General features: G+C 47.9%; 1 protein-coding gene across 8 annotated transcripts in view; it reads left to right on the top strand.

The window, feature by feature from the left end:
- Positions 1–23292, top strand: part of CFAP57 (cilia and flagella associated protein 57) — a 152169-nt gene that overhangs the window by 51298 nt on the left and 77579 nt on the right. For 7 of the 8 annotated variants that reach the window (XR_012640624.1, XM_074961961.1, XM_074961957.1 and 4 more), the window contains 3 exons: positions 160–273; positions 11971–12183; positions 22448–22621. Coding sequence is in view for 7 of the 8 variants with exons in the window: in XM_074961961.1 (XP_074818062.1) it covers positions 160–273; positions 11971–12183; positions 22448–22621 (501 nt within the window). In the remaining variant the exon portion in view is untranslated. The remainder of the gene's footprint in view (positions 1–159; positions 274–11970; positions 12184–22447; positions 22622–23292) is intronic. The other variant, XM_074961958.1, reaches the window with a different exon arrangement.

Raw genomic sequence — 23292 nt, 5'->3', positions numbered from 1 at the left:
AAAAATGATGTCCATACATGGAGGTTTCTTCTTGCAAGACCTTCAAACACTGGTGACTGTATTGCAACTTCAGTAAGAGACTGGGTGTTGTGGGTTTCTTCCTGCATTTCCATCATACATTCTGTAATAGTTGTGTGTGCTTTCTCTCTCTCTCTCCAGTGCACCTTCAGTAATGGGGGTCATCTTTTCGCTGCAGTTAATGGAAATGTGATTCATATTTACTCCACCACCAGCTTTGAGAATGTTAATAATCTGAAAGGACACAATGGAAAGGTCAGTGTGCAATGCCTACCACAGCAGTGGCTAAAGGAGAACTGGTAGATATAATTTATTAGAAGTTTCAAAAAGCCTGTATCCAAGTCTGTCACCAGGGACTATTAAGGAAACTTAGTATTCATGGGGGAGAGATAAAGAACTGTAATGGATCAGAGATTGGCTAACAGTCAGGAAGCAGAGATACAAAGAAATAAATGGTAAATTTTCATCATGGCAGAAAGCTGGCAGTAGGTGCCACAAGGTTCTGTTCTACAGCCAGTGCTTAATATTTATTAATGACCTGGAAAATATGGATATTTTTACAAAAATTTCATTAAAAGATTGGTTCTTCTTGTCCATGCCATGTTAGGTGTGTGTGCGCCATCGCCAGAGTTTTTTCCCCTCAATGGTATCCGTCAGGCTGGCTCTAGCACCTCTGGTGCTTATGTGCCGGCATAAGGGGTGCCACCAGCCACTCACCCTCTCAGTTGCTGAAACAACCCCTCTTTCTTCAGCAAAGCTTCTTCCCAGTGGTTTTTGGATTCTGATTCATAGTTTTAGTTTTAAGTATAGTTTTATATAGATATTGTAGTTAGCGTTAGTGTGACTAGGTAGTCGCTATCGTTGAGGGACTTTTTTCACCCCAGCAGCTGGGCATGCCCCAGTCCCCAAACATTGTGCCTTCTGCGGAAAACCTATGCCGGTGAGCAAACTGAACTCCAGCCACCTGAAGTGCTTGTGAGAAACTCACGTGAGGGACATGTGCCACATTTGTCGGGACTTTAGATCCCGCACAAAAAAGAGAGAAATAAGACTGGTTTCAGAGTAACAGCCGTGTTAGTCTGGATTCGCAAAAAGAAAAGGGAAGAAGGATGATCCTGGGAACTACAGGCCAGTCAGCCACACCTCAGTCCCCGGAAAAATCATGGAGCAGGTCCTCAGAGAATCAATCCTGAAGCACTTACATGAGAGGAAAGTGATCAGGAACAGTCAGCATGGATTCACCAAGGGAAGGTCATGCCTGACTAATCTAATCGCCTTCTATGATGAGATTACTGGTTCTGTGGATGAAGGGAAAGCAGTGGATGTATTGTTTCTTGACTTTAGCAAAGCTTTTGACACAGTCTCCCACAGTATTCTTGTCAGCAAGTTAAAGAAGTATGGGCTGGATGAATGCACTATAAGGTGGGTAGAAAGTTGGCTAGATTGTCGGGCTCAACGGGTAGTGATCAATGGCTCCATGTCTAGTTGGCAGCCGGTGTCAAGTGGAGTGCCCCAGGGGTCGGTCCTGGGGCCAGTTTTGTTCAATATCTTCATAAATGATCTGGAGGATGGTGTGGATTGCACCCTCCGCAAATTTGTGGATGATACTAAACTAGGAGGAGTGGTGGATACGCTGGAGGGCAGGGATAGGATACAGAGGGACCTAGACAAATTGGAGGATTGGGCCAAAAGAAACCTGATGAGGTTCAATAAGGATAAGTGCAGGGTCCTGCACTTAGGAAGAACCCAATGCACCGCTACAGACTAGGGACCGAATGGCTAGGCAGCAGTTCTGCAGAAAAGGACCTAGGGGTGACAGTGGACGAGAAGCTGGATATGAGTCAGTGTGCCCTTGTTGCCAAGAAGGCCAGTGGCATTTTGGGATGTATAAGTAGGGGCATAGCGAGCAGATCAAGGGACGTGATCGTTCCCCTCTATTCGACATTGGTGAGGCCTCATCTGGAGTACTGTGTCCAGTTTTGGGCCCCACACTACAAGAAGGATGTGGAAAAATTGGAGAGAATCCAGCGAAGGGCAACAAAAATGATTAGGGGTCTGGAACACATGACTTATGAGGAGAGGCTGAGGGAACTGGGATTGTTTAGTCTGCAGAAGAGAAGAATGAGGTGGGATTTGATAGCTGCTTTCAACTACCTGAGAGGTAGTTCCAGAGAGGATGGTTCTAGACTATTCTCAGTGGTAGAAGATGACAGGACAAGGAGTAATGGTCTCAAGTTGCAATGGGGGAGGTTTAGGTTGGATATTAGGCAAAACTTTTTCACTAGGAGGGTGGTGAAACACTGGAATGCGTTACCTAGGGAGGTGGTAGAATCTCCTTCCTTAGAAGTTTTTAAGGTCAGGCTTGACAAAGCCCTGGCTGGGATGATTTAATTGGGGATTGGTCCTGCTTTGAGCAGGGGGTTGGACTAGATGACCTCCTGAGGTCCCTTCCAACCCTGATATTCTATGAAAAGGAGTACTTGTGGCACCATCGGATGCATACTATGCATCCGATGAAGGGAGCTGTAGCTCACGAAAGCTCATGCTCAAATAAATTGGTTAGTCTCTAAGGTGCTACAAGTACTCCTTTTCTTTTTAGAAATAAGACTGAAAGCTATGCTAATGGAAACCACTCTAAGACCAGCCTCAGAGCCAAGCCACTCCAATTCTGCAACAAGCACTTTGGCCTTGGTGTGAAGCACTTCTTCAGTACCGCACTGTTTACCATCTCCAGTGCTGAAGCACAAAAAGCAGTGCACCAACAGAGGGCACTCACCAGTGCAGAAGAAGGACAAGCATGGGGAAGGCAGCGGAGTGCAGCTCACATTGTGGCATCGTCAAATCTGCCCAGAACACTTTGTCTGGTGCCGGACCCTCCGCCAACACCCAGAAGCCACCGTGGCACCAGCAGTCTGACAGTTCCATTGACCGCAGAGGCCTTTGCAGTGGCCAGGAACTTACTTTCTCTCCCAACTCCAATGGGACAGCTGCTGGCTCTGATGAGCAGGAAGTAGCATGGAGTTCCGAGCTCCTTTCCAGCACCAGGCCTCCCAGGACCTTCTAGGGGCAAGCTGACCCTGATACCATTATCGTGATCATCTCCAGTCAGCTGATGGTCCCCAGACCCCCAGCACTGAATGGAGACAGAGAGGGGTACCACTCCACCGTGGTGACCGAAGGAGAACTCTTCTTCTGAGGCTAAGGGAACCCTATGTTGAGCCTCAGGGCCACCACCAGTACCCAGTCTATGTGCTGCCAGATCTCGGTGCGGGTCTCGCCCCCAGCACTTAGCCAATGGGTCAGTAGCCTATGCAGTGGCCATACTGGAACCCTGGGAGGTTTCCCTTGGTACCGAGTCCTCCCTCCTATCAATCATACCTGTTGGTTTCTGAGGGTGGGCTATCACCCTTTCCTTGTTGGCACTGGACCCCGACTCTGGTTCCAACGTTCAAGATGTGGCTACCATGGATGTCACTGAGGAAGAGGAAAGAGTCCTTCCTCTGGTGCAAGCATCCTCCTCCTCCTGAGATGAGGCTGTCTTGAGGCCAAGTAACTCATTTCCGCAGGATGACTTCAGGGCCCATCAGGACCTTCTGAAGCAGATAGCAGCTACCCTGGGGCTGGAGACTGAGGATTTTTAGGAATCATCCCACAACCTTATTGACATTCTGGCTGCAGCAGCTCTCTCCAAAGTGGCCTTGACCCATTACAGCCTTGGTAATGGGTCCAGTTAAGGCCCTGTGGTAAACCCAGTCTTTTCTACCCCACACCTCAAAGAGGGCAGAAAAGAAATATTATGTGCCAGCAAGTGGGTACAAGTACCTATACTCCCACCCCCCACCAGGGTGGCTTGGTGTGTTGACAGCCAATGAGAGAGACAGGAAGGGCCAGACGAGCGCTGCCCCCAAACAAAAGGATGTGAAAAAACTGGACCTGTTTGGGGGAAAAGCTTATTCAATGGGTAGCTTGCAGCTGTATATCTAACTAGCAAGCCTTACTGGGGAGATACAACTACAATCTGTGAGACTCCTTAGCCAAGTTTAAAGACTCTCTGCCTCAGGACTCAAAGCAGGAGTTCTCTGCCCTCTTGGAGGAGGGTAAGAATGTGGCCAGGACATCTCTCCAGGTGGCTATAGATATAGCCAACACAGCAGCCAGGACAATGGCCTCTGCTGTCACCATGAAATGATGCTCTTGGCTCCAGTTCTTGGAACTTCCTCATGAGGTCCAAACAATCCATCCAGGACCTCCCCTTTGAAGGTTCCTCATTATTTTTGGAGCAGACATAACACTCCATGGCCTGAAGAACTCAAGGGCCACCCTCAGGTCACTGGGCCTTTACGCTCTGTTGGTTTCCTGTAAGCACTTCAGGCCCCAACAGCTGCCACGTTTCTCGGCTCCACCTATGAGACAGGAGTCCTATAAAAGGAAAGGGAGAGGTTACAAGTGGCATCAACCGCTCCCCTCCACCTCAACCTCCCAGCCGGGGTTACATAGGTACTCCAGTGGGCCCAAGCAGCCCTTTTGAAGGTGCACCCAAGGGGCCTAGAGCAGTTCTCGCTTCAGATCCTGCCTCCCCTTTATTTTTGGACCATTTGTCCCACTTCAGCCCAGCGTGGTCCTGAATAACATAGATTAGGTGTTAAGTACAGTGACAATAGTCTACACCTTTCAGTTTTCATCCACCCCTCCCTCCCACCCCAATCTCTGTCCCTCTGCATGGACCCTTATCATGAGCAACTCCTCACCCAGGAGGTGCAGTTCCTCTTACAGAGGGGGGCGGTGGAGGAGGTTCCTCAAAATTTGAGGGGGAAGGGAGCTTACTCCCAATATTTCCTAATCCTAAAGGCCAAAAGGGGCCTTCGGCCCATTCTGGACCTGGGTCGCCGCAACAGATATTTCAAGAAACGGAGGTTCTTCGTAGTCTCCCTGGCTTTCATCATTCCCTTCCTGGATCCAGGGCACTCATATTCTTCCTTCGACTTAAAGGATGCCTACTTTCACATTTCTATCATCTGTGGCCACAGAAGATTTCTCAGATTCATTGTAAACCAATGCCACTACCAATTCACTGCTCTCCCATTCAACCTGTCTGCGGTCGCCTGGGTTTTCACGAAGTTCATGGCAGTAGTAGCGGCCTTCCTCAGATGGCAAGGTGTTCAGGTCTACCCATTCCTCGACGACTGGCTGATCAAGGGGCAGTTAGAAGCTCACGTATGGAATAGCATTAGCATGGTCCAAGCCACCTTCCAGTTGCTGAGCCTGTTGATGAATGAGCAGAAGTCAACTCTTGTCCCAGTTCAGAGAATAGAATTTATTGGGGGCAGTGCTCGAGTTGACCCAGGCCAGAGCCTTTCTTCCAGAGACCTGATTTCAGACTGTCGGATCTAGTATCCAAAGTCATGGTCCACCCAATTACGACAGCCCAAGTTTGCCTCAAGCTACTGGGGCACATGGCTGCATGCATTTATGTGGTTTGGCATGCAAGGCTGCATCTCAGGCCCCTCCAGATGTGGCTAGCATGAGTGTGTGCCATGAACAGACACCACTTGGATTCAGTGCTCACCATTCCACCCCTGGTCCACACTTCCCTGGACTGGTGGAAGGACCTAAGGTTGGTAATGATGGGGGTACCCTTTGTGGCCCCACAGCCATCATTGTCTCTAGTTTCGGATGCATCAGACCTAGGTTGGGGAGCCCACCTCAACAGCTTATGGTCCCAGTGTTACCTGCACAATCTAGGGCACCACAACTTTACCCTACTGTGGGCTTGTGGTTAGATGTTTGGCTGCACGTGTGTGTTCTTCCTGTGTGCTGTTCCAGCTCTGTGCAGATAATTGGCACAGCAGACCTCGAGTGAACTGCCCAATGACTACAAGATTCATTAAGGTATGAAGGCCAGGTTTATTGTCAATTAAGCATGGTTCTAGTATCCTGCAGACTATCGTACCACTAATACATGTATGCCCATAACAATGGACCAGCTCAGTGAAAGATGACTCTGTTCTTCCCTAGGCTAGACAAAGACACTCCCTCTGAGATACATCTTTATACCCTGATACAAACAAGTTACATACTGCTCCTCTAACATAGAGAGTTACTGCCCCCCTGACGTGGCTAGTAATCACCCATCACCTTCATAGAATATCAGGGTTGGAAGGGACCTCAGGAGGTCATCTAGTCCAACCCCCTGCTCAAAGTAGGACCAATCCCCAACTAAATCATTTGTCAAGCCTGACCTTAAAAACCTCTAAGGAAGGAGATTCCACCACTTCTCTAGGTAACCCATTCAAGTGTTTCGCCACCCTCCTAGTATCCAACCTAAACCTCCCCCACTGCAACTTGAGACCATTACTCCTTGTTCTGTCATCTGGTACCACTGAGAACAGTCTAGATCCATCCTCTTTGGAACCCCCTTTCAGGGGGTTGAAAGCAGCTATCAAATCCCCCCTCATTCTTCTTTTCTGCAGACTAAATAATCCCAGTTCCCTCAGCTTCTCCTCATAAGTCATGTGTTCCAGACCCCTAATCATTTTTGTTGCCCTCCGCTGGACTCTTTCCAATTTTTCTACATCCTTCTTGTATTGTAGGGCCCAAAACCAGACAGTACTCCAGATGAGGCCTCACCAATGCTGAATAGAGGGGAATGATCACATCCCTCAATCTGCTGGCAATGCTCCTACTTATACAGCCCAAAATGCGGTTAGCCTTCTTGGCAACAAGGGCACACTGTTGACTCATATCTAGCTTCTCATCCACTGTAACCCTTAGGTCTTTTTCTGCAGAACTGCTGCCTAGCCACACAGTCCCTAGTCTGTAGCAGTGCATGGGATTCTTCCGTCCTAAGTGCAGGACTCTGCACTTGTCCTTGTTGAACCTCAGATTTCTTTTGGCCCAGTCCTTCAATTTGTCTAGGTCACTCTGGACCCCATCCCTACCCTTCAGCGTATCTACCTCTCCCCCCAGTTTAGTGTCATCTGCAAATTTGCAGAGGATGCAATTCATCCCATCATCCAGATCATTAAGATGTTGAACAAAACCAGCCCCAGGACAAACCCCTGGGGCACTCCGCTTGATACCAGCTGCCAACTAGGCATCGAGCAATTGATCACTGCCTGTTGAGCCCGACAATCTAGCCAGCTTTCTGTCCACCTTATAGTCCATTCATTCAAGCCAAACTTCTTTAACTTGCTGGGAAGAATACCGTGGGAGACTGTGTCAAAAGCTTTGCTAAAGTCAAGATATATCACATCCACCACTTTCCCCATATTCACAGAGCCACTTATCTCATCATAGAAGGCAGTCAGGTTTGTCAGGCATGACTTGCCCTTGATGAATCCATGTTGACTGTTCCTGATCACCTTCCTCTCCAAGTGCTTCAAAATGGATTCCTTGAGGACCTGCTCCATGATTTTGCTGGGGACTGAAGTGAGGCTGACTGGTCTGTAGTTCCCCGGATTCTCTTTCTTCCTTTTTTTAAAAATGAGCACTATATTTGCGTTTTTCCAATCGTCAGGGACCTCCCCTGGTCACCACGAATTTTTAAAGATAATGGCCAATGGCTCTGCAATCACATCAGCCAACTCCCTCAGCACCCTTGGATGCATTAGATCTGGACCCATGGGCTTGTGCATGTCCAGCTTTTCTAAATAGTCCTTAACCTGTTTTTTCACCACTGAGGGCTGCTCACCTCCTCCCCATACTGTGTTGCCCAGTGCAGCAGTCTGACCTTGTCTGTGAAGACCAAGGCAAAAAAGCATTGAGTATTTCAGCTTTTTCCACATCATCTGTCACTAGGTTGCCTCCCCCATTCAGTAAGTAGTTTTGTAGTTCTATTCCTGGAAAATGCTACTGTGAGCAAAACGATGTTAAGTGAATCGAATTTCCCCGTAAGAAGTAATGTAAATATGGGGGGGGGGGTTAGGAAACAATTTAATATGGTATACAGCAATGATGATTGTGAAGCTTGTTTGGGGTGGTGGAGTCAGAGTGGAAAAGGGTGGGATATTTCCCAGGGAATGCCTTACTGCTAAATGAACAAGCACTCAGCTGAGCCCTCAAGTATTAACATGTTGTTAATGCAGCCTCATGTTCTACAAGGCAGCACAAATTGTGGCAGGAGACACACCATGGCAGAGACAGAGACACACCCTGTGTGTGTGTGTGTGTGTGTGTGTGTGTGAGAGAGATGTGTTTTTCCCCTTTAAGTACACTGACCCCACTCTAAGTACACTGCATCCGATGAAGTGAACTGTAGCTCACGCAAGCTTATGCTCAAATAAATTGGTTAGTCTAAGGTGCCACAAGTCCTCCTTGTCTTTTTGCGACTACAGACTAACACGGCTGCTACTCTGAAACCTTTCCTTTTTAAGTAGATCAGGAAGTTGAGACAGCAGCTGCTACCAGCAAGCTTCTTTACCCCATTCCACAGAGCAGGGTGGGACACGGAGTGGGGGGAGGGGGGGGGGGAACATGACACCCTGACATCAGCATCCCGACTCCCACACAGCAAGCAGGAGGCTCCCGAGAGCAGCTGCAAGGCAGAGGGCAGGAGCAGCAGAGGGCAGTGGGGGAGGGGACATCTGAACTGCCCAGCAATCAATAGCCTAGGGGAGTTGAGAGGGGGAGCTGCCGGCCCATCCTGGTTCCAAGCCCCCACCAGGGAGCTCCAACTGGCTGCTCTTTCTGCAAGCAGTGGACAAAGCAGGCGGCTGCCAAACAAGGTTCTAAGGGAGCATTGCACAACTTTAAAGAATCATGTTCTCTAATAAATTCATCAGCAATGTAACAACGAAACAACGTTAACTGGGACAACTTAAGTGAGGAGTTACTGCATAGCGAAACAAACTGAAGTATTTCAAATTAAAAAACAGACGAAAGCAATCAATGGTCTCTTTTCAACCAAAACTGCTGGTAAGTGGCTTTGCCAGACAGAGTGTTTTCTTGCAAATTTCTCTTTGCACATCTTAAGATTTGTCTATCTGGTTGCTGTTTGGTGCTATTAGGGCAGAAATGCTTCTTAACAATCCAATATTATATGGTTTTGATGCCGTTTAGATGGAACATGACTCCCTGCTTCTTAACTCATGGCTTCTGCTCTATTATGGCTGCTTCTTCTTACTGCAGGAAGACCTTGGCCTATAGAACTCTCCCTGCACATAAACATCAGCGAACTCAGTGTTGTCTGCTTAGCCTGCTAAGTGTTCCTTTCCCTGATCTCTGGAAAGGTGGTGCAAGTCCTGACAGACAATACCGTGGCTATGTCCTATATCAACAAGCAGGGAAGAGCTTGATCCTCTACCCTGTGTCAGGAGGCCATCCGTCTATGGTATTTCTGCGTTAAGCACTCCATACACCTTGAGGCTTCACATCTTCCCAGAGCAGATCACCTCAGCAGGTCCTTTTTCCTCTCACCACAAGTGGTCCCTTCACCAGAAATCATCAGGTTCATCTTCCAAACCTGGGGATCTCCCCAGGTGGACCTGTTCGTGACCAAGCAGAACAGAAAATCCCATCAGTTTTTCCTCACTGTGAGGGCACAGCCTGGGCTCTCTCTCCTATGCCTTCCTGCTCCCATGGACAGGGCTGCTGCTCTACGCTTTTCCCCTAGTCCCTCTGGTTCACAACATCCTTCTGAAAATCAAGCAGGACAAGGCGAGAGTTATTCTCATAGCCCCAGCGTGGCCATGTCAACACCAGTTTGGTAAGCTGCTGGATCTATCAATAGCAATCCCACTCCTGCTTCTGCTCTGTCTGGACCTGATCTCAGAAGACTATGGCGGTTGCTTCACCCAAACCTTGCCTCCCTTCACATAACTGTGTGGATGTTACATGGCTGAACCTGGAGGAGCAGGCCTGTTAAGAACAAGTTCTCCAGATTTTGATAGGTAGTAGAAAGCCGTCCACTAGGGCTACCTACCTTGCCAAATGGAAACGCTTCTCAATTTGGGCATGACATAGAGGTCTCTCTCAGATCCGATCTTCTCTTCGGATTGTCTTGGACTACTTAAGAACGGCCATACTGGGTCAGACCAAAGGTCCATCTAGCCCAGTATACTGTCTTCCGACAGTGGCCAATGCCAGGTGCCCCAGAGGGAATGAATAGAATAGGTAATCATCAAGTGATTTATCCTCTGTTGCCTATTCCCAGCTTCTGGCAAATGGAGGCTAGGGACACCATCCCTGCCCATCCTGGCTAATAGCCATTACTTCCTCCAAAGTAAGGTCTGGCCCTTGCGTCCATCAAGGTGCACTTGGCAGTAATCTTGGCCTTCCACCCACTGGTGAATGGCAGGTCAATGTTCTCTCACAAGATGGTGGTCCAGTTTCTCAAGGTACTGGAGAAACTCTATCCTCTGGTCCTCCTTCATGTGACTTAAACCTGGTTCTGTCAAGGTTCATGGGCCGTCCCTTTGAACGCCTAGCATTGCGCCCTCTAATTCTCCTCTCTTGGAAAGTTGTATTCCTGGTGGTGATCACCTCAGCCAGAAGGGTTTCTGAAATCAGGGGCCCTTATGTCAGAACCACTGTACACAGTGTTCAAGGACAAGATCCAGCTGCACCCCACCCAGCTTTCCTGCCAAAGATGGTTTCAAAATTCCATAGCAACCAGGCTATTTTCCTGACAGTCTTCTTCCCAAAGCCTCATATAAACTCTGAGGAGCACCAGCTTCACTCATTGGACATTAGGCATACCCGCACCTTCTGTATTGAAAGGACTAAACCCTTTCACAAATCCACATATCTCTTTGTAGCAGTAAAGATGAAATGGCGTCCAGTATCATCCCAGAGGATCTTGTCCTGGATAACCGCCTCTGGCCATCCTAACCGCTCACTCCACAAAAGCTAAGGTCTCTTCAGAGGCATTCCTTGCACAAGTCCCAGTCCAGAACAACTGCAGGGCAGCAACTTGGTCATCGGTGCATACCCTTGCATCCCACTACACCATCATCCCACAGGCTGGAGACGACGCCATGTTTGGAAGAGCAGTGTTAGAATCAGCATATCCATGAACTCTGATTCCACCTCCTGAGGTACTACTTGTGAGTCACCTAATGTGGAATGGACATGACCAAGCACTCAAAAAAGAAAAAATGGTTACTGACCATAATTGTTGTTCTTTGAGCTGTGTTGCTCATGTCCATTCCACGACCCACCCTCCTGCCCCTCTGCCAGAGTGGACCAACAAGAAGGAACTGAGAAGGTGCATAGTCGGTGACACCCCTTTATACCACAAGGTGAGCATGCTGCACCAGAGGGTGCTAAAGCCAGCCCAATGGATATCACTGAGAGAAACATCTCCAGCAACAGTGCACACAGCGTGCGCACACCTAATGCGGCATGGACATGAGCAAGAACAGCAGTTAGGTCAGTAACCCTTTTATATTATTTATTCTAATATTTCTGTAGTTCATTGCTGTAGTGCAAATATCTGCTGTAATATCTGCTGTAGTGCAAATATCTTGCTTCTCACTAGGTAGGAGCTCAGTCACTAGTAGCCAACTTGTATAATGTATCTGAATAGTCTCAGGTTGTTCTGAAGGGTAACAGTTGGTAATGGTAGCGGAGTAACAGGTGAAAGAACCTGGAGATGTGTTACAGGACTCCCCTTATGCTCACTAATATGATTAGCATTTTAACATTTTCTATCAGTGATTAATTCTATAAGTAATTCTTATACATTTTCTAAAGCAAAAATCAAAAACAAAAAAAAGCAAAAATACAAAAAAGAAAGGACAAATTTAATTGCAACACATTTGGTTGTTTAAAAAGATCAAAAGCTATATTAGAAGCATGGCTGTGCCATATAAAACAGGGATTACTATAAACAAAACTATGTCTAGAAGGGGTTCACCAGATAAAATGGTCAGATTTAACAAGACACAAGCTCCCTTCCAGGGCTCATAGAGTCACCAAGTGTGGGTCTGATTGGTGTGTTTCCACTCTTACCAGGTGCGCTCAGTCATATGGAGTGCAGATGACAATAAGTTGATTTCCTGTGGCACAGATGGTGCAGTGTATGAGTGGAGCTTGTTGACGGGTAAGAGGGAGTCAGAGTGCGTGCTCAAGTCCTGCAGCTACAGCGGTGTTGCCATCTCTCCTGATGCCAAAATCATCTTTGCTGTCGGATCTGACCAAACGCTCAAGGAAATTTCGGATTCTTCGGTGAGCCAGCTAACAAATACCTGTGACTTCGCTAGGTCCTGACAGGCAGCTTAAAGGATGGTTATTACCCAGGGAAAGCACCAGTGCTTTCCTCTCCCTACCTCCCATTTTCCAGTTTAAGCAAATAGGAAGGAACCTTGTCTTTGTATGCATCCACTGACACCTCCTACCACCTGAAATGTTATGTTATTTATCTATGTTCTTATACTGTGCCCTTCACCATGATACCTGAGCATTTGTTGCTATTTCATTTCAATTTGATACTTCCAGCAATTTTTCAATGCATATGACAAATTAACTTTGAGCTACATTATCAAAAGCTTTACTAAAATTCAAATATATCTCATCTATTGCAGTTTCCATTGTCCACAGCTTTTCTTTACAGAAGCAGTTAAATGTGTGTAACAAGTGTTTAAAATTTTCAAAAGCACCAAAGTCTCATCTTGAAAAGTTATTTAGAAAAGTTAGACACTTTTGAAAATTGTACAAAGATCTATTTATAAACCCTATGTGACACTACGTCCCATATTCTTCCTAGATATATTGTGTGGCAAATTGCCAGCACTACTTTGATGGGTCTCACGCTTTCTCTTCTTGAGGAGGGTTCGTTTCTCGCCCCTGAACTGGGGTATTAACTGCCCCACTAGTATCCTAGAGGAGGGGAGTGGAGAGGGAGGGACCCAGGCCCGCCCTCTACTCCGGGTCCCAGCCCAGGGGCAGCAGTAAACCTCTTGAACTAGTGGTTTCTTCCCCTGGGCTACTTCCCTCTTCTGCCTTTCAGCTTGTGGGGCTTCCTGCCCTCCCTCTGCACAAACCAGGTGTCCCTTTACCTAGGGTCTTGGTCTTCTTAGCCCACCGCAGCACTTCTCCAAACTGCTCTCTACTCCAACACCAATCCACTCTGCTTCAACTCCTTCCCTTCTCTGATTGAAGCGGAGGGGTTTTATCAGGTGACTGGCTTCAGGTGCTTTAATTGGCTTTGGGTGCTTTAATTAATCTGTTAAACTTTCTTCCGTCTATAGGGAATAAGGCTCCCTTCTAACACTCTCCTGCTGCCCTCTGGCCATGCTGTATCATATATCCCACCCCCCGCTCAACACCATGGGGTTGGGCTACTTGGGACGAGAGGCAGTGCTGTCGTGATAGGCCATCAGCATTGCCGTGTTGGCTTCCAGCCCTATGCTGTACCCGGAAATGGAAGGGCTGCAGGAATAGGAACCACCTAGTCACTCTTGCGTTCTTCTCCTTGTTTCTGTGCATCCACTGGAGTGGGGCATGGTCTGTCATGAGGGTAAACTCCAGTAGGTAGTAGCGGAGAGTCTCCATAGCCCATTTTACCACCAGACATTCCTTTTCAACGAAGGCATACTTTTGTTCCCTGGGGAGGAGTTTCTGGCTGAGGTACAAGATTGGGTGTTCCTCCTCCCCTACCATCTGCGAAAGGATGGCTCCTAGCCCTACCTCCGAGGCATCTATTTGTAGGATGAATTCCTTCTTGAAGTCTGGGGCTATGAGTATTGGATGGCAACAAAGGGCTGTCCTTAAATCTGCAAATGCTCCTTCTGCCACAGTCCACTTTACTATCTCGGGGCCTCGAGCCTTTATCAAATCCATCAATGGCCCTGCTCTTGTGGCAAAATGAGGGATGAATCTCCGTTAGTATCCTACTATCCCTAGAAATGCTCTGACCTGCTTTTTGTGGACTGGTCGAGGCCAACCTTGTATTGCCTCCACTTTGTTCCATTGGGGTTTCACCAAACCTCTCTCTACTACATACCTGAGGTATCTGGCCTCAGCTAGTCCTAATACACATTTGAGAGGGTTGGCAGTGAGGCCGGCCTCCCGCAGGGTGTCTAGCATCACTTCTACTTTTCCAAGGTGCATTTCCTAGTCAGGGCTATGGATGACTGTCATCTAGATAGGCGGTGGCATACTTGGCATGGGGTCGCAGCAATTTGTCTATAAGTCATTGGAATGTTGCAGGGGCCCCATGGAGTCCGAAAGGGAGGACGGTGTATTGGAACAGGCCATCGGGTGTAGAGAAGGCAGTCTTTTCCTTGGCATTCTCGACCAGGGGAATTTGCCAATATCCTTTGGTCAGTTCTAGAGTGGTTAGGTATCGGGCCTTGCCTAACTGATCAACTAGCTCGTCAATGCATGGTATTGGATAGGCATCGAATTGGGATACTTGATTCAACTTCCAGAAGTCGTTGCAAAACCTCAGGGTGCTGTCAGGCTTGGGGACTAGTAGGATAGTGCTGGACCACTGGCTGTGGGCTTCTTCAATAACCCCAAGTTCCAGCATCTTCTTCACTTCTGTCCTAATTTCTTCCCTTTTAGCTTCCAGTATTTGGTATGGTCTTATCACCCTTACTCCGGGACTGGTGACAATATGATGTTGGACCAGTGTCGTACGGCCCAACTGTACAGAACATGTCCTGGTTCCGTTGGATCGTATCAATGACCTCTGTTCGTTGTTCTGGAGTTAACTCAGAAGATATCTTCACCTGCCCCGTGGGTCGTCTGTCTGGGGTGGAGCTTCCCGAATGACCAGGCACATCTCTCAGTCACGCCAGGGCTGAAGTCTCCGTACTTTCGCCCGATGGTTGTAATATGTCCGCTGGGCCTCTTGTGCTTTTTCCAAATGTTCTTGTACTATAGGGGTTACTAGAGTTATTTGCTCTCTCATCTGTGTCATGTGCTCAATGACATTCTTTCCTGGGTTGGGTTGTTCTTCCCAATCTTCCTTGGCAAAATCTAACATTCCACATGGGTGGTGTCCGTATAGTAGTTCAAAGGGAGAGAAACCAGTGGACGCCTGGGGGACTTCCTGTATAGCAAACACTAGATACGGTAGAAGGGTATCCCAGTCTTTTCCGTCCTGTCCTACCACCTTCCGGATCATACTTTTAAGGGTACGGTTAAACAGCTCGACCAGTCCATCTGTTTGTGGATGGTAGACTGAGGTCCATATGGCCTGGATTCAGAGTAGGGTACATAAGTCTTTCTTTAATTTTGACATGAACGGGGTTCCTTGGCCTGTCAGGATCTCCTTAGGGATGCCCACTCTGGCAAAAACCTGGAGTAGTTCTTTTGCTATTGCCTTGGATGTGGGGTTTCTTAAAGGAATGGCTTCTGGATACTGCGTGGCATAGTCAAGGATGACTAGTAGGTTTCAGTGGCCCCATGCCGATCTTTCCAGTGGGCCCACTATGTCCATTGCTATCCTCAAAAGGGACTTCAATAATAGGCAAAGGTACTAATGGGGCCCACAAGTGAGGTTGGGGGCTATGCAACTGGCATTCAGGGCAGGAGGCACAATAGCGCTGGACCTCTGCATATATTCCTGGCCAATAAAACCTTCTTAGGATTCTATCCAGTGTCTTGTCTACTCCTAGATGTCCCCCAAATAGATGACTGTGAGCTAACTCTAGTACTGCCCTTGTGTGTTTCCATGGGACTAAGAGTTGCTCTACTTCTTCCCCTTGTATTTGCGCTATCCTGTACAACAGATCGCGTTTGAGTACATAATATGGCCTTGGGCCTTTGGTCTTTCCTTCCACAGGTACGCCATTTACTTCCACTACTTCCTCCCTCACATTCGCATATAGCGGGTCATTGGCTTGGTCCTGCCCAAAATTCTCACGTGCGGTACCAATCTGACCTAGTTCCAGGGGGCCTGTTTCTACTCCGCCCCCTGGGTTGCTCCTACTTGGGCTAGGAACCGCCTCCAAGTCCTCACTGGCCTGAATTATCTCCTGGCCTCCTGAGCGGGTTCGCCTACCAACAAGGGACGTTTTCTGGTTCTCTGCTAGAATCCTGGTCCCTAATCTTTTATCTATCCTCCTTTCCCACCTAGACTTTCGGGGTTTTCCGGGGGATGAGAATAACTCTGGGGCAAATTCGGCAAACATTGGGGTGAGGCTATCTGTAGGTGCCTCCGTCTCAGCCCAGGGGTTGCTACCCTCCCCTGGCTCTATTTGGGGGAGTAAGCTCTCAAACCCGGGGAAGTCCCTACCAATTAAGACAGGGAAAGGGAGCCTGGGGACCACCCCTGCAGTCACCTTGGTAGTATTCCCCCGGATCTCAATCCGTACCGAGATTGCAGGGTAGAAATTTATGGTGCCATGAACGCACCTTACCCCTGTGGTTTTGGCCCAGGTTAGTTGGTCTTGCCCCACCAACTTCCCCGAGACCAGCGTGACAGCATTCCTGGAATTTACTAATGCTATGGTTTCAATTCCATTCATTTTTACTGATCTTGTATACCCATGCAAGGTCATTGTGACCACTACCACACCGATTAGGCCACGTTGATCCCTGTGATCCCCCAGATTACATTGCATAGGCTCTTCCCTATTGGAGCATTGGGCTGCTATATGCCCCAATTCCCCACACTCGTAACACCACCCCCTTATTCCAGTTGCCACCCTCTGCCTGGGGCTATTTGGCCGGACCCCCCTCCCCCCCCCCCCCAAGCCCTCTCTTCCCAGACCCCCAGGTTCCTTTTTGGCCTTGGGCCATTCCTCTGTGTCTTTCCTCCCAGTTATGGTTCTCCTGGAGTTCGAGAGTCCGGGGCCTTGGGTTTGGGACTGGCTTCCTGGTTTGCTGTGTCTCACCCCCTGGGGTCTGGAACAGTTCACGGGCTGCCAACTGTCTTTCCACAAGGGAGACCAACTCATCATAGGTGGAGGGGTCATTCTGGCCAAACCAAGCCTGGAGGCCTGGTGGTAGCCCCCTCATACACCGGTCCAGTACCAGGAGCTCCATCATCTTCTCAGAGCTGAGGGCCTCAGGGCTCAGCCATTTCTGGGTCAGGTGGATCAGGTCAAACAATTGCGATTGGGGTGTCTTGTCCTCTGTATACTGCCACGCATGGAACCTCTGGGCTCGCAACGCTGTTGTTACTCCATCTCTGGCCAGGATCTCTGCCTTCAGCTGTGGGTAATCTGCTGCAGTCTCCAGGGCCATATCATAGTAGACCTTCTGGGCCTCCCCACACAGGAACAGGGCGAGGATACCAGACCACTGATCTTGGGGCCAGGCCTCCCACAGAGCTGCTCTTTCAAAAGCCAGGAGGTATGCCTCCACATCATCCTCCCGTGTCATTTTCCGTAGGCAGTGGCTGGCCCATATGGTCCGGGTCCCATCACAGTTGCGGTTGAGACCATTACTCCTTGTCCTATCATCTTCTACCACTGAGAATAGTCTAGAACCATCCTCTCTGGAACCACCTCTCAGGTAGTTGAAAGCAGCTATCAAATCCCACCTCATTCTTCTCTTCCGTAGACTAAACATTCCCAGTTTCCTCAGCCTCTCCTCATAAGTCATGTGTTCCAGACCCCTAATCATTTTTGTTGCCCTTCGCTGGACTCTCTCCAATTTATTCACATCCTTCTTGTAGTGTGGGGCCCAAAACTGGACACAGTACTCCAGATGAGGCCTCACCAATGTCGAATAGAGGGGAACGATCACGTCCCTCGATCTGCTCGCTATGCCCCTACATATACATCCCAAAATGCCATTGGCCTTCTTGGCAACAAGGGCACACTGCTGACTCATATCCAGCTTCTCATCCACTGTCACCCCTAGGTCCTTTTCCGCAGAACTGTTGCCTAGCCATTCGGTCCCTAGTCTGTAGCGGTGCATTGGGTTCTTCCGTCCTAAGTGCAGGACCCTGCACTTATCCTTATTGAACCTCATCAGGTTTCTTTTGGCCCAATCCTCCAATTTGTCTAGGTCCTTCTGTATCCTATCCCTCCCCTCCAGCGTATCTACCACTCCTCCCAGTTTAGTATCATCCGCAAATTTGCGGAGGGTGCAATCCACACCATCCTCCAGATCATTTATGAAGATATTGAACAAAACCGGCCCCAGGACCGACCCCTGGGGCACTCCACTTGACACCGGCTGCCAACTAGACATGGAGCCATTGATCACTACCCGTTGAGCCCGACAATCTAGCCAACTTTCTACCCACCTTATAGTGCATTCATCCAGCCCATACTTCTTTAACTTGCTGACAAGAATACTGTGGGAGACAGTGTCAAAAGCTTTGCTAAAGTCAAGAAACAATACATCCACTGCTTTCCCTTCATCCACAGAACCAGTAATCTCATCACAGAAGGCAATTAGATTAGTCAGGTATGACTTTTCCTTGGTGAATCCATGCTGACTGTTCCTGATCACTTTCCTCTCGTGTAAGTGCTTCAGGATTGATTCCTTGAGGACCTGCTCCATGATTTTTCCGGGGACTGAGGTGAGGCTGACTGGCCTGTAGTTCCCCGGATCCTCCTCCTTCCCTTTTTTAAAGATTGGCACTACATTAGCCTTTTTCCAGTCATCTGGGACTTCCCCCGTTCACCACGAGTTTTCAAAGATAATGGCCAATGGCTCTGCAATCACATCCGCCAATTCCTTTAGCACTCTCGGATGCAACTCGTCCAAGAGTGCTAAAGGAATTGGCGGATGTGGTTCATCAGCTCTTGCAGCAGGGCTCGGTCCTGGGCAGCCTGACTCATCAATAGACGATTAGTCTCCTGCTGCATCCGAGTCGCCTCTTGTTGGGCAGTTGCTTGGACCCAGGTAGCCTCCTGCTGGGCTGCGGTGTTTTGTATTAGGGCCTTGACCACATCACCCATTTTAGGGATGGGAGGGTTTTGGCTAATCCTGGTTTAAGTGCCCAGCTCAGAGATCCCACTTCTAATACCACATGTGGCAAATTGCCAGCACTACTTTGATGGGTCTCACGCTTTCTCTTCTTGGGGAGGGTTCAGGGCACCATTTCTCACCCCTGAACTGGGGTATTAACTGCCCTACTAGTGTTCTAGAGGAGGGGAGTGGAGAGGGAGGGACCCAGGCTCACCCTCTACTCCGGGTCCCAGCCCAGGGGCCCTAGGGATAGTGGTAAACCACTTGAACTAGCTGTTCCTTCCCCTGGGCTACTTCCCTCTCCTGCCCTTCAGCTTGTGGGGCTTCCTGCCCTCCCTCTGCACAAACCAGGTGTCCCTTACCTAGGGTCTTGGTCTTCTTAGCCCACTGCAGCACTTCTCCAAACTCTCCTCTATCCCCCCCCCCCCCCTTCAACTCCTTCCCTTCTCTGATTGAAGCAGGGGGGTTTTATCAGGTGACTGACTTCAGGTGCTTTAATTGGCTTCAGGTGCTTTAATTAATCTATAGGGAATAAGGCTCCCTTCTAACACTCTCCTGCTGCCCTCCAGCCGTGCTGTATCACAATTGTTATGATATGATTATGGCATAACTATGATGTATTTTATGCAAGATAGGTTATGTGGGATATCATTTGAAAGGTCATGATTTTCTGAATATGGCTGAATATGATTATCCTATTTGTATGCATGTATCATGTTGGTATCTGATGTTAGGAATATTGTCTATGCATCTATTACAAATGTGTTTACACCTGGGGAACGCCCAGTAGGCAGAATGCAATCAATCTAGATAGCTGGCTGGGAAGGGCCATTAGGGAGAACAATAGGTTTTAGAAGAAGCTAATCTCCTGCTGGGGAGCCTTCTTGAGGATGCTACAAACAGCCTCCGAATTATGGCTGCTGTGACCCTAGAGGGACATGTGACCAAGTCACCTGGTACTGAACTCCATCTTGGAATACCAGTGTTTTTCCACTGAAAGGTGTGAGAACTAAGCCTGGAGACAAAGGGTTCCTGCCATATGCAAAAGCTATTTAAGGCAGGGGAGTGACATCATCGTGGTTCTTCACTGACTCCCTGCCCAAGGAGAATCCTGAAAACACCTGAGGAAGAAGGACTGAACTGGGGGAAGGGCTGAACCCAGGCTAGAGGGATTTCTAGCCTGTGAAAGGAATACCTGGGGTTTTAAGCTGCCAGCAAGTGCAGTTTGCCCTTTAAGAAGCTCTGCAACCGGCCTAAATCATCATTAGGGTCCTACCAAATTCACAGTCCATTTTGATCAATTTCATGATCATAGGATTTTTTTAAATTGCAAATTTCATTTTTTCAGATATTTAAATCTGAAATTTCATGGTGTTGTAATTGTAGGGGTCCTGATCCAAAAAGGAGTTGTGGGGGGTCCCGAGATTATTGACGGGGGGTTACGGTACTGCTACCCTTATTTCTGCACTGCTGCTGGTGGTGGCGCTGTCTTCAGAGCTGGGCAGCTGGAAAGTGGTGGCTGCTGGCTGGGAGCCCAGCTCTGAAGGCAGAGCCACCTCCAGCAGCAGCGCAGAAGTAAGGGTGGCATGGTATGGTATTGCCACCCTTACTTCTGCACTGCTGCCTGCAGAGCTGGGCCCTCAGTCAGCAGCTGCCACTCTCCAGCCAAGCAGCTCTGAAGGCAGCAATGCAGAAATAAAGGTGGCATGATATGGTATTGTGACAGGTTGGATCACAGAAACCCCCTAGGTGTTAATACATACTCTGGGTTAATTAATAAGTAAAAAGTGATTTTATTAAGCACAACAAGTAGGATTTAAGTGGTTCCAAGTAGTAACAGACAGAACAAAGTGAATTACCAAGCAAAATAAAATAAAATACACAAGTCCATGCCTAATACAGTAAGAAAACTGAATACAGATGAAACCTCACCCTCAGAGATGTTCCAATAAGCTTCTTTCACAGACTGAATGCCCTCCTAGACTGGGCACAACCCTTTCGCCTAGTACAGCCCTTGTTCCAGCTCAGGCGGTAGCGAGGGGATTTCTCATGACTGCAGCCCCCTTTTCTGTTCTACCCCCTTATATGTCTTTTGCACAAGACGGGAATCCTTTGTCCCTCTCTGGGTTCCCACCCCTCCTTCGAAATGGAAAAGCACCAGGTTAAAGATGAATTCCAGTTCAGGTGACATGATCACATGTCACTGTAAGACTTCATTACCCACATGCCAGCACACAGGTATACAGGAGGACTTACAAGTAAACAGAGCCATCTACAGTCAGTTGTCCTGGTTAATGGGAGCCATCAAGATTCCAATCCACCGTTAATGGCCCACACTTTGCATAATTACAATAGACCCTCAGAGTTATATTTTCCATTTCTAGTTGCAGATACAAGAATGGTACATACATACAAATAGGATGACCACACTCAGTAGATTATAAGCTTTGTAATGATACCTTACAGGAGACCTTTTGCATGAAGCATATTCCAGTTACATTATAGTCACACTTATTAGCATATTTTCATAAAATCATATAGAGTGCAACGTCAGAGGTATTACCACCCTTACTTCTGCGCTGTTGCCTGTAGAGCTGGGCCCTCAGTCAGCAGCTGCCACTCTCTGGCCGCCCAGCTCTGAAGGCAGCAGCGCAGAAGTAAGGGTGGCAATACCACAACCCCCCTAAAATAACCTTGCGACCCCCCCCCATAACTCTTTTGGGTCTGGACCCCCAATTTGAGAAAAGCTGGTCTCCCCCCGTGAAATCTGTTTAATATAGGGTAAAAGCACACAAAAGACCAGATTTCACGGGGGGAGACCAGATTTCTCGGTCCGTGACACGTTTTTCATGGCCTTGAATTCGGTAGGGCCCTAATCATCATTTAAGGTGAGAATTTGCTACTCATGTCCAATCTCTTTAGTATATTAAGCTTAGATTGCATTTTTGTTTATTTGTTAAGTACTCTGCTTTGATCTGTTTGCTATCCCTTATCAATTAAAATCTATCTTTTGTAGTTAATAAACTTGTTTTTGTTTTGTCTAAAACCAGTGTGTGGAAATCATACTTGGGGCAGAAAACTGTTGCATATCTCTCTCCACACTGAGGGAGAGGGCAGATTTTATGAGCTTACGCTTTACACTTCTCTGTGCAATGCAAGACAGTTTAATTTTGGTTTACCCTCCGGAGGGGTTGTGTGCCTGGGAAGCTGGTAAGTGCCCTATCTATATAGCCTTCCCATGCAGGGGCTGGTCAGAAAGCCTGTCTGCATGTTATTACAGCTGGATGTGTCCCTACCTGTGTGCTCGTGAAAGTGTGAGACTGGGAGCGTGTCTGCAGCTTGTCACAGCATTACAGCATGAGTGGGAGCCAAGGCTGGTGGGTCGAGGGGCTCAGTGGTACCCCAGTTCCAGGCAATACCCGGGGGGAACTTGTCACACCCTAATGCTAATTATTGCTCATGGTTCGGTTCCTCTAGGCAGTTTTTTCTCACTATTTTATCATTATTTTCTGTAAGTGGAATGGTGTGTCAGCTGCTCTTACACTATGTTACTTAGGCAGTATTATAGAGCTTATTCTATGCTGGGTTTTGTTGTTGTTGGTTTTTTTTTTAGATCCTGTGTGAAGTGCCTACTTTTGATGTTACTTATACTGCAATAGTCGTGTCTCATTCTGGGCGCATGGTGTTCACAGGCACTTCAATGGGGACCATCCGATCTATGAAGTACCCACTGCCTGTGCACAAAGAGTTCAATGAGTATCAGGCCCACGCTGGCCCTGTTACCAAGGTAAGGAGTTTATTTTTTCTTTTCCAGCCAACAACAATCTGAGTCATTTGGACTCCCCTGCTCTTTGTTTATCTCCGTTTTCTTCAACTCTATAGAGCTGCTAGTGTTAAGGCTACATATTGTATGTGGAAAATGTGAGGAGAATTTGTATTAATTTTTATGAATGTTAAATCTCCTTGGTTTTGTTGGTTAAGGTATTGCTGGCTGAAAGGTAGATAAGGGTTAAATCCTGCAGCCCCTCACTAGAGAAACACATAAACCAGTTTGGACTAGAAACAGGATCAGAAGAAGGAACTTTGAAATATTGAACAAGGGACCTTTGGAAGGACTAAAAGGTAGCCCATGAGCTGAGAGGGAAGATTCACTGACTGGGAAGATAAGACTGACTGGCAGGCACCAGGCAGCAGTTGCCTGGGGCATTCTCTCTGACCCAGCACAATTCTTTGGGTATACCTGGCCTAAGCAGAACCTAATTAAACTGGCATGTAAAGGCAAAGTTTAGATAAGACAAAATATGTGCAGGCTTTTGTTATTTTTAATCCACTTGTCTCTGCTTGCGATGCTCCTTTGACTAAATTAATCATACTCTATTTTGAACAAGCTGTTTTCTGGCATTGCTTTTACCAGTTTGGATCACAGCTCTCAGAGAGGCTGTTGTAGCAGGGCCCAAA

Source organism: Natator depressus, chromosome 8 (genome assembly GCF_965152275.1).
Source record: "Natator depressus isolate rNatDep1 chromosome 8, rNatDep2.hap1, whole genome shotgun sequence".
NCBI classification, from domain to species: Eukaryota; Metazoa; Chordata; order Testudines; family Cheloniidae; genus Natator; species Natator depressus.
This window is presented reverse-complemented; position numbering and strand designations above follow the sequence as displayed.